Here is an 11,540-nt window from a genome sequence, read left to right on the forward strand (position 1 = left end):
TCAGTCAGAAAATTAAATAAATTATTTTTTAAATTCCGAGTACGGTAATTTTCACGGCTTTTTCGTTAAAATTCTTTTAACTTTTCACGGCTCACTAGTCACTATTCCAACTAGTCGGAATATTTAAAGGCCGTTTGGCCATACAAGTTTTTTTACTTTTTTCCAAAAATAAATTATTTTATTTTTACTTGAAGATAAATTTCGAAATTTTTAAAAATTTAAAAAATTTTAAAAGTCTATTTTTAAAAATTTCACTTCAAATCACTTATAAAAATTTAAAAATAGCTCAAAATTATATTCAGGTTCAAACGCCCACTTAACATTAGAAGTCAAAATTATTTATTTTCCAACCGTTTCAGTCGGAAAAGTAATCAAAATTCCCACTGAATTTTTTTAGTCAGAAATATAGTCGAAATAAAAATGAATTTCTGATAGTGCTGAGTCATAAATAAAAGCGTAACCTCAAAAAATAATGAATAGCTTGGTGTAAACATCCGGTGTGAGTAAGTATTTACCAATAATGAATGTTGAATTTATATAGTTAATTTGAGCATTGCTTGTTTATCCGTATTAATGAGTAATTTTTTCTAAAAAAAATTTACATACTTTGAGCCTGTTTGGACATAAGAAAACTTTCATTTTTTTCGAAATCGGCATTTATTTATAAAATTTTCAATTTTCGCGGGAAAATGCATTTTGTAGTTTTTCAAAAATTTGAAAAATTCCAAAAAATTGTTTTTCAAAATTTTCACTTAGATAACTTACAAAACTTCAAAAACAACCCAAACACATTTCACTTGAAATGATATACATGTCCAAACACAACTCTAAATTTCAAATACCATTTTCACTTGAAATTTTTTTTTCACTTTTTTTTTTAAATTTTACAATTCTTATGTCCAAACACCCACTTTATATTAAAAAATTATGCTTTTGTTCACAAAAGTCTTCTATGTATTTTGCATGTACATGCTTTGAGCAAAGGGTTTTCCAAAAATAGCCTCTACTCCTACAGTAAGTAACGTGTATATTCTATCATTCTTAGACTTGTGAGATTTTACTGGTTTGTTTGTTGTTGTTTATGCTTTGCTGTGTAACATCACCTTTTGGTTCAAGAATGAGATTTTCTTGCATAAAGTTTGGTGCTTTTTTTCATTTGGATGAGAGCTTTTGTACTTGGTGAGCTGATCTTGGAGTTCAGTGTTACTTTTAATGTGTATTGAGGAGATGGGTTTTGTTTTAAATTAACTAATTCTTTCTATTAGGGGTAGTTTGGCATGAGTTATAAGGAGGTATAGGGATAGTATAAAAATTTAATACCATCTTAATACTCTGTTTGATTAGTAAACCAGGTATAAGTTATTCCGATGTTAATTTTAACACCGGGATAACTTATACCTTATAGAGGGTGGGGTAATTAGCACCGGTATAACTTATACATTCTTCTTAGAAATTATGCAATTGTCATTCCTAATACAACATACCAAACAGTGAATAAAAAACAATCCCAACATAACTTATACCCGCATAAGCCGTACCAACCAACGACCCCTAAAGGGTCGTTTGGTTGGAATACGATTTATACCGGTATAAGTTATGCCGGCATAAGTTATATTGGGATAAGTTATGCTTGGATTGTTGTTTATTCATTGTTTGGTATGTTGTATTAGGAATGACAATTGCATAATTTCTAAAAAGAAGGTATAAGCTATACCAGTGCTAATTATCCCACCTTCTATAAGGTATAAGTTATCCCGGTGTTAAAATTAACACCGAGATAACTCATACCTGGTTTGCTAACCAAACAGAGCATTAAGGTGGTATTAAATTTTTATACCACCCTTATACCTTCTTATACCTCATACCAAACGACCCCTTAGTGTAATAAATAATGGGTTGTTAATTAATATAGGAAATCTTGAAGGGATTGGAACTCTAATGATTGAAACTAAATGAAAAGATTGAACTTTTAAACTCAAAGAAATCTCAAGTTGGTTGTGTTTATTATTTAAAAGTATCTTTATGAAACCCCATTAAACAATTGGGTGTTTGACTGATAACTTAATTATTTATATCTTTACTACTGTTATGGTTTTTATATAATTTTACTGATTTAGACATTAGTTTATGGAAACAGTTTTTGGTTTTCAGTCTAAAATGTTTGGTTTTTTGCTGAAAAAAATGTTATTGGACCAGTGAAAGGTTCCTAATAATGCCAGAGTGCCCAAAGTTAGAGCAATTCTGAGTTAGCAGTTATCACACTGTCCAATATGCCTCTCTCTGAGTTTTTGAAAATGGCTAGAGGGATCTGGCCAGCAGAAAATCTCATCTCTCTTCTTTATGAGTTACTGTTTCCATTTTTGCATTTTTGTTTATGTCCTTTTGTGATTGGAACCAGTTGAATAATATTTAGCTAGTTGGTTGTTTGCTTATTTTGAGATTCTTTCTTGGTATTTATGCAGTCCTGAGAATGACTTGGTTGAGCTTGTGTGGGAAAATGGTCAGATTATGTTGCAAGGTCAGAAGGGCGAGTCTTGGAGCAACGGTAAAGTTGTCTCCGTGTGGACTATAGGTCACGGGTTCGAACCGTGGAGTTGATGCTTGCATCAAGATAGGCTGCCTATATCACATCCCCTTGGGAGGTGCGGCCCTTCCCCGGACCCTGCATGAGCACGAGATACTTCGTGCACCACGCTGCTCTTTATGATGCAGGCTAGCCAAGTAATGCTAAGAAATACCCTATTCAAAGATTGGGAAGTTTGGTGTGATGGACTCTATGTTGAATGATATGCCATTATACTGGTGAATTGGATTTGATTCAAGAGGATGAAGGGTTGAAGACTATTTAAGTTCCAACAAGGAAAATGACCTCCATTATCCAACTAATGTGGTACCTTCCCAACTCGAGTCAAGAGCATCTGGGGCTAGCTTTCACGATAGATCATGTCGTGTTGAAGAGTCTGATAATATATTCAGAGATTGTTCGAGTAATAGTGACAACACCCCTGGTCAGTTTACAGGTGCAAGGGCAGCAACAGATACAGCTGATAGTGAGAGAAACGCTGAACATGGGGTTGTTTGCTCATCTATATGCTCTGGTAGCAGTGCAGAGAGAGGATCAAGTGATCAGCCTAATCTAAAGAGCAAAATCCGAGATACTGAGGATTCGGAGTGTCCAAGTGAAGTAAGTTTATTTGTTTAAAGGGCATTACTTGTAACATGTTTTGTAGTATGTTACTTCTTTGTTGGGATGTTGAGTGTGACAAGGAAATATCTTTTGTTCAGGATGCTGAAAGAATCTGTTGGTATCAAAAAACCTTGCCCTACTCGAGGAGGTACAGGTTCAAAGAGAAGCCGAGCTGCAGGATGCATAATTTGTCTGAGCGGGTGAGCTAACCATTACCACCTCATCTGTGCTTTTTACAATTTCTGGTTTTAAATCTTCTTAAGACAATTTAGATATAAATGCATTCTGATTCAGTTTCTGCAAACAGAGCCGAAGGAATAGGATTAACGAAAAGATGTGCGCATTACAGGAACTAATACCCAACTGCAACAGGTAAGAAAAGTCTTGGGATAAGTTAAAGTCTTGCTGAAAAGTTGAATTTATGTGATTTTTGTCTCTTCCTTTTTTGTAATCCCTGTAAGATTGGAAAGGGATTTTTCTTATTGGCGTTTTGCGCACTTGTAATTACTACAACACACACTTAGTGCTAGCTTTATAATACAAATCACCTTTCTCTATAAAAAACTTTTTTGTTTTTCTACCATGTCTCATCAAGCAATCAACTCCAAGTTAATTAAAAACTCAGAAAATACCAGTAATTTATTTAAGCTCAATGCATAAGCTAGATTAATATTGTGCTGATATTTCACTCATATATTTCTAGTTACTTTGAAACTGACACGGTTTGGTGAAGTGTTGCTGGTAATCTTAAAATTAGCCATTACCCCAACCATTTTGTATCCTAACTCCTTCTCCTGTAGTTTCTCATTTTGAATCATTTTGATGGCTTTCCTTATTGATTGCTAGGCGGATAAAGCTTTAATGCTTGATGAAGCTATTGAATATTTGAAGACACTTCAACTGCAAGTACAGGTTAGATGATGGTTTTCACCTTTCTATGCTGTTGTGCAATTTGCTTTCTTTAAGAACTGAAAATTAGAGTCCTACCTACTATTTCTAACTGCATCCCGTTTTTTGCAGATACTATCTATGGAAGCAGGGTTTGTGTCCCGCCAATGATGTTTCAGTCACCTCCAATTCCTGTCTCCACTGCTTATCCAGGAATAGCTGTATCTAATCGCCATGCCTTTGTACATCCTGGTCGAGGACGACCGTCATTTGCTCCTTTGATAGGGTAATCATCAACTGGTGCAAGGACAGGAGTTCCAGTGGACAGACCGAGTGCACCACCAATTTTGGATTCCAAAAATCCACTACACAAGAAGAACTCACAGATATGCTGAATCTAGCCTCCCAAAAAATCAGACATGCAGTCAGGTGTTTAATTTTATCAAGGACTTATCACATTCTGTGTATAGAAAAGGAGAAAGAAATGATAGTTAGAGGTGTCGCAATTGGTTTTCTACTGTTTGGCTTAGTTTATTTTTGTGTTTCTGACTGGCCATATTTAACCTGATTCTTTTCCTTTATTCTTGAATCTGCCTGCAGTACTAGTTTTCCTATCTGAAAATATTAGTTTGTGTTAAAACTTGTCTGTTATAGTTTGAGGTGATGAAATCATTATTGTTTTTAGATTTATTCTTTTATTATCTTACATATTTCAAACTACATTGTCATGTTGCTGGTGCTTAGATAAAGATGGAAGAGCTAGACGGAATCCTACGCTAATTGAATGAAGAAAAGATTCCAAATAAGAAGATTGATTTCTATAACAGTATAATTTTTTTCATTGTAGGCTGATCCTCAATGTGGCAATCATGGATAGTTTAGGTGTATGTTGCTAGGACTCTCCGAAAATGCCGCTGGATGCATGTTGGATCCTCCAAATGTAGTGTATTTTTGGAGGATCCGATACGGGTACAGCGACATCTTGGAGAGTCTGCGCAACATATGTTAAGGCATCAATCACAAATTTGGAACTTTAATTTGAGACCACCATGTGATAGATATTATATTCAAATATAAGAAACTTAAAAGTAATTTCAACAAAATGGCACCAGCGTTATCCCAAAAAAAAAAAACACTGTCCAGACTAAATTTACATACAAGACATAAGTTGGAATAGACCATTAATTGATGGGGAAGAACAACAACAGCAACACCAAACCCAATGAAATCCCACAAGTGGGGTCCGGGGAGGGTAGTGTGTACGCCGACTTTACCCCTACCCTGGGAGGTAGAGAGACTGTTTCCGAAAGACCCTCAGCTCGAGAGGATGAATAGAAACAATCAAATATCAACAACATAGTCAAAAAAACGATAACAACAACCTAAGAACTAGAAAAAAAATAGATGGAGAAAAGCATTAGCAACAAGCAGTAATCACGACAAGATACTAGAAAGCTGAAGCGGAAGATAGTAAGAGATAGCCATAATACTGGCAATCTAGGAACAACGACAAGATACTACCAGACTAGCTCTAAACAACTCGGTAAAGATCATAAAAACACCCGACTACCTGCTTCCCTTCTGTTTGCTGGAACACATAAGTTACTGATTCCTATATATAGTCTCTTTATGTGTAGTGGTGATATGTATAGATGGATACAGACACATAGCATTACTCTGTAGATAAAAATTCATGTTTATGAACAATCAGTGGAACTGGAGAGGGTATCATTATTATTGAGCAGTGAATGCTGCACATATTGGGTGATATTTTTCTGTTAAGAGGAGAATAAACTAAAGAAATATTAAGTAATTTAAGATATACAGGATGCAGCTCATAACTGTCTTGTCTTCCTTTTCTTCTACCTGGAATGGCTGATTATCTGTTATGAAATAGAGAAGTATAAAATTAAAGGTGGATATAGTTGCTGGAGTGGAGTATAATGGACTGTATGTGAGGTTATTATTTTTTTTTTTTTTTGTTAAGGACTGTATGTGAAGTAATATCGAGAAACTGTGCTGAAAATTGTTTTTCGACTGTTATTTGAAATGATTGCTAAAACTGCTAAATAGAAACTAGACATAAATTATCAAGTATCTGCTGTATGAAAATTAATCCTCAACATTGTAACATTTAATTAACTAACTCTAAATCTTGCATCACCTATGTTAATCAAACCGTTATAATTTTATGTGCACTGCCTTCTACTCCAGTTATATATAAGGTTGTGTGCACTAACTCTGAATCCACTAACTTTAAAATATTGCATCAGCCTATGCTAATCAAATTGTTAGTTCACTGCAACTCGAGTTATGTATATAGCCTATGATTGCAGCATCGCTGAGTTCACTAACTCTAAATCTTGCATCAGCCTATGCTAATCAAAGCGTTATAATTCCATTTCTTAAAGTCATCTATTACCTAATAACTTTATGATTTTTCGATTGAAGGTGAACCCACCCGTCTATGGGGACACTCATACACGACTCACATATTTTAAGGTAGTTCCCTTAACTTCTTTCATGTTAATACTAATTTTGCTGCTTTTTAATGATGACAATATTGTCTAACTACGAAATGCTTGAAAATTGATGTATCAACGTTCTTATTTAGTATTTCTTTTCTTATGACCACAGGCTGGAAAAATAGCTTGTTATAATACTCAATGTCCAGGTTTGATACCTATAAACACTGCAATACCTTTAGATGGGGAACTTCCAGGTTCTTCCTATGGTGACCTGTTTATAATGTACCAATGTATATTGCTCGGATAAGCTGGCCCTGATGTATAAATGGATGTAAACCTCATGTCGAGGAAACACGTGTTCAAATCCCTTATTTTCACGATATGAGTGGTTTATATTGAGTATTGACATTGAAAAGACCACTTGAGATGATGGATTTACTCAATCCGTATAACATGTTGTAATCTTCTAAATTAGGTACTAAATTCATTTACATAAGGGAAATATGTGCAGAAAATTTTCGTTTGAATTTGATTCAAGCAGAATTAGAATAATCATTAGAGAGTTTCCCTTTATGATGAAAACTAGAGATCTGCAATTTAAACCTTTTTCCTTTTTAGATGTAATCCAATCACTTATACGTCAAACCTCTCTTATGCATTAAGTCAAACTACACATTTGATCCAGCCTATCCCTTTTTTATTAGTATAAATAAATGCCTTTAGTTTGATGTTTTTACTTCAAAGTTCAATCTGTATTTTGTGTTCAGAGTTGCAACAAATCAGGCAATTCTTGTGTCACAACTCTCTTATATTTTGTAGTAACTTGCTGATAACTGATGATTGCTTTGAGCCGAGGGTGTATCGAAAACAGCCTCTCTACTGCACAAGGTAGGGTAAGGCTGTGTACCAGCTTCCCCAGACCCCACTTGTGGGATTACACTGGCTTTGTTGTTGTTGTTGCTGATAACTGATGATATATTTGGTTGAAATTAAATGAATTGGAAAGTAAAACAAAAATTTGTCATATCACATTGTTGAGGATTTTATTCTGGTTGGATATAACTTTTGAGCATTCTGAGATAAGGTCATCATTCTAAAACATACTTCGTTTTAAACGAGTGATATTTAATGTGTCAAGAGATTGCTTACGATTTTCTTGAATATGTAGAAAATGTCACTGCATCAGAGAGCCATCGTACAGATTTTGCTTGCGATTTCTCTCCTTTTGAACCATTATGAAGTTGAAGCAGAACAGAGGTTGTCTAAAGCAAAGGACTTAGAGTTAGAGAAGCAACTAAAGCTTCTTAATAAGCCGGCAATCAAGACTATTAAGGTACAATCTCTATCTGTCTTATGCAAATTTTATAGATTCTACATGTCCTTGGCTATTATTTGTTGTTACACAAATGAAAATAATGCCTTTCGCTTGTTATGAGCAAATATAGATTTGTCATTTTAGAACTATACGGAGATCACTGAGATTCAAACTCGTGAAACTACAGTTTGAATTGTAACTTCTTAAGTCTTGGGAGATATGTTTTTATATGTAAAAGATTGGAGACTGATTGCAATTTGACTAGCAGGGCAAATATGGAGAACTATATGATTGTGTAGACTTTTACAAACAACCTGCATTCGACCATCCTCTGTTGAAGAATCATAATTTTCATCCCCAGGTATATCTGTACACAAAAGTTCCGAGTTCGTATAATCCCTTTTTTTTTTTTTGAAAGAAAATATCATACATATATATATATACATAGAAACTCATAACACTTACCTTTGGATGCAGATGAAACCTATGTTATCTATGTTGCAAGGAGATGACATTTCTTCAAACAATAATAGACCTTTTAACATAGAGTTAGAAGGCGGAGGTTGTCCTGTTGGAACAGTTCCTATTAGAAGAATTACAAAGGACGACCTAATAAGGCAGAGACTTACAAAGCAAATGAGAGGGGGAGATGATTCTCCTGATGGTAACGTGAGTCTTCTGCAAGCATTTCTACAACTCTTTTGATTTTCAATAAACTCAAAATCTCTTTTGTATACTTTAATTCTCAAAGTGTCATTATTTTTCTATGAAGGGTATTGTTTCAGACGGAACCAAACCTTTGGGAGGAGGCTACAAGGTTTGTCTGCTTTTATTATCCATATTCAAGCTAAAAAAACACTAGTTCATGGATTCGCCTCTGTCTGCCCACTTATAGTTTTGGCTATTAAGTTCACTAATATTACATTGTTTTGTAGCTAGCAACCTTACCTACACTTAACAATCTGATGTTGTGATATTGCTTCATTCAGTTTGCATCTGTACAAATCCCATACAGTCCAAGAAACAAAATAGCAGGAGCAGGAGCAATTATTAGTTTGCATAATCCTCAAAATCTTAGCGGGCATCAACATAGCGGAGGTCGTATAAAAGTTCAGAATGGGATTGACAGCATACAAGTTGGGTGGACTGTAAGTTCTTACTTTGCTCTTCATTAGCAATCCATGACTTTTAATTACTACACTAATCAACACAGGTGGATAGAGGTAATCGCCAGCGGATATGGTATCACGTTCATTATCTTCAACTTGAATTATATTTATATATATAAATAAGTCTGCACTAACAGAATCCATTAACCCTGTGTCTTGCATCAACTGTGGTAATCCAACCGTTGTAATTTCACATTCATTGCCTTCAACTCGGTCTGCACTAACTTTGAATTCACTAACTCTAAATCTTGTATCAAACTATGCTAATCAAACCGTTATAAGTTTACATTCACTGCCTTCTACTCGAGTTATATATATAACTATAAGTCTGCACTAACACTGAATACACAAGTTTAAATATTACATCAGTCTAAGCCAATTAAATTGTTATAATTCCATATTCGCGGCCTTCAACTCGAGTTATATGTATATAGCCTAGGCTGGTTCACTAACTCTAAATCTTGCATCAGCCTATGCTAATCAAAGCGTTATAATTCCATTTCTTAAAGTCATCTATTACCTAATAACTTTACTTTTTTTTCAATTGAAGGTTAATCCACCCGTCTATGGGGACACTCATACACGACTATACACATATTTTACGGTAATTTTCTTAGCTTCTTTCGTGTTAATACTAATTGTATTCCATTTTGATGACGTTCAATACTGTTTAATCAATTACGATATGTTTGATAGTCGACGTATCAATGACTCTTATTTTTTCTTTTCTTACCACCACAGGCTGGAAAATTAGCTTGTTATAATACTCGATGTCCAGGTTTTATACAAATAAACACTGCAATACCTTTAGATGGGCAACTTCCAGGTTCTTCCTATGGTGGACCTGTTTTTGATGTACCGATGTATGTTGCTTGGGTAAGCTAGCCCTGATTATATAAATATTTTTTACACTGTCAGAACACATATTTTTTGGCGTAACTGGTAAAGTTGTTGTCATGTGACTAGGAGGTCATGGGTTCAAGTAGTGGAAATAGCCTCTTGCAGAAATGCAGGGTAAGGCTGCGTACTATAGACCCTTGTTGTCCGGCCCTTCCCCAGACCCCGCGTATAGCAGGAGTTTAGTGCACCGGGCTGCCCTTTTTTTTTTAACTGTCAGCGCACATAACTTATTTATCTAACTGTTTCCTTTTTTATATACAGGACATGTCAAATGGAAATTGGTGGTTTTATTTTGGAATAACAGCAGTTGGATTTTGGCCTGCAAAAATATTTACTAACTTAAAAGGATTTGCAACAAGTGCTGAACATGGAGGAGTTGTGTATAGTCCTCCAGGAATTCCAGAACCTCCAATGGGCAGTGGCTATTTTCCTGTTGGAGACCTTAAAAAAGATGCATATTGTAAGAAATGTACTTTCTTAACAGATAAAAATAAAACTAAGTCTTTAGATAATATTTTAGTGAAATTATATGCAAATAGTCCAAATTTATATAGGGTTACTGATTATCCAAACTCTGGGGTTGTAACTGGGAATTTAGTGTCATATGGAGGACCATGTGAACATTAATAGCTTATGTTTTAATTTTTAAGTACTTGATATTGTTTAAACTTATAATTTTCTCAAATAAAATCTATTGATTTATCAGTTACTAAATAAGAATTTCATCCTCTTTTTTTGGCCATTGTTTTTGAAGTTGATTTTTTATTGCTCCATTTCCAATGTTATATATAGGAAATTATTCATGGACTTTTAAATAATTACTTATTCTGTCTAAAATGGTCAAAATTATTGATGGACTTTGGTCATTATAATCTATGCTAAATCAAAGAAACTCCAGATTTGATGTTTTCTATCAGTGGAACAGTTCTTAGGTTTTGCTCTCTAGGACTTCTGCTCTTCGTTCTTAACTTTTTTTTACGGTGCTTTTTCTTATCTCAGGTGAGGATTATGTTACTGCTGTTTTCAGTTATTTTATTTCATAATTATCTTGCAATTTTCTGCAATTCATTTGGATTTTGCAGTTTGATCGTTGTTTTCTGCTGGGTTTCCTTGTTCTCATCTTGTGTTTTTCCGTTTCATTTGGCTCTGTAAGCATTTGAGAAAATTCTTCAACGAATTAGGCCTTCGATTAGACTTTTATTATTATCTTTCGGTTAATTTGTTGCTTCCCTTAGGAAGGAGGGGCTGGTAATTTGAGTTTAGGCACATCATGGGCAGCGACGATTCGATATTCCGCCAATTGGTTTTCATATGTGTTGGATTTTTGCTATTAAGAATTCATTCTCATGGTTCTTCGGTGAACTCTTTTGCCCAGGAAGAATCTGGAGTGGTTAAGTTTTTTCGGGTCTTGTGAGTTTTTTCAAACTAAAAATGTGTAAACAATTCAAAATAGAAAGGAGCTTCATTGTATTTGACAATAGTAATTTTGTAAAGCCTTTCAAAGTATAGATGTATCAAAATTAGTACTTAAATTACTTTATGCAGATTTTATTATTGGATAACACATTTAAGCTACATGTTGAGTTCTTAGTCGATTGGCACGATGTGTTTCT

At 34.5% G+C, this 11,540-nt stretch overlaps 1 protein-coding gene across 1 annotated transcript; it reads left to right on the plus strand.

The window, feature by feature from the left end:
- The first annotated feature begins 4,361 nt into the window (after positions 1-4,361).
- LOC107777873 (protein neprosin-like) lies at positions 4,362-10,601 on the plus strand. The gene is made up of 11 exons (XM_075237675.1): positions 4,362-4,504; positions 6,527-6,577; positions 7,712-7,876; positions 8,127-8,219; positions 8,336-8,527; positions 8,631-8,675; positions 8,848-9,006; positions 9,578-9,631; positions 9,769-9,903; positions 9,994-10,041; positions 10,189-10,601. Exons 3-11 carry the CDS (start codon positions 7,715-7,717, stop codon positions 10,552-10,554), a joined length of 1,254 nt encoding a protein of 417 aa, XP_075093776.1. The 5' UTR covers positions 4,362-4,504; positions 6,527-6,577; positions 7,712-7,714; the 3' UTR covers positions 10,555-10,601.
- Positions 10,602-11,540: the final 939 nt, after the last annotated feature.

Source organism: Nicotiana tabacum, chromosome 1 (genome assembly GCF_000715075.1).
Source record: "Nicotiana tabacum cultivar K326 chromosome 1, ASM71507v2, whole genome shotgun sequence".
NCBI classification, from domain to species: domain Eukaryota; kingdom Viridiplantae; phylum Streptophyta; class Magnoliopsida; order Solanales; family Solanaceae; genus Nicotiana; species Nicotiana tabacum.

Coding starts and splice junctions, on each gene's coding strand:
- LOC107777873 (XM_075237675.1), top strand. CDS start 7,715: ATGTCACTGCATCAGAGAGCCATCGTACAGATTTTGCTTGCGATTTCT. Junction 9,632..9,768: donor GACTATACACATATTTTACG/GTAATTTTCTTA, acceptor TTACCACCACAG/GCTGGAAAATTAGCTTGTTA. Junction 9,904..9,993: donor TACCGATGTATGTTGCTTGG/GTAAGCTAGCCC, acceptor TCATGTGACTAG/GAGGTCATGGGTTCAAGTAG.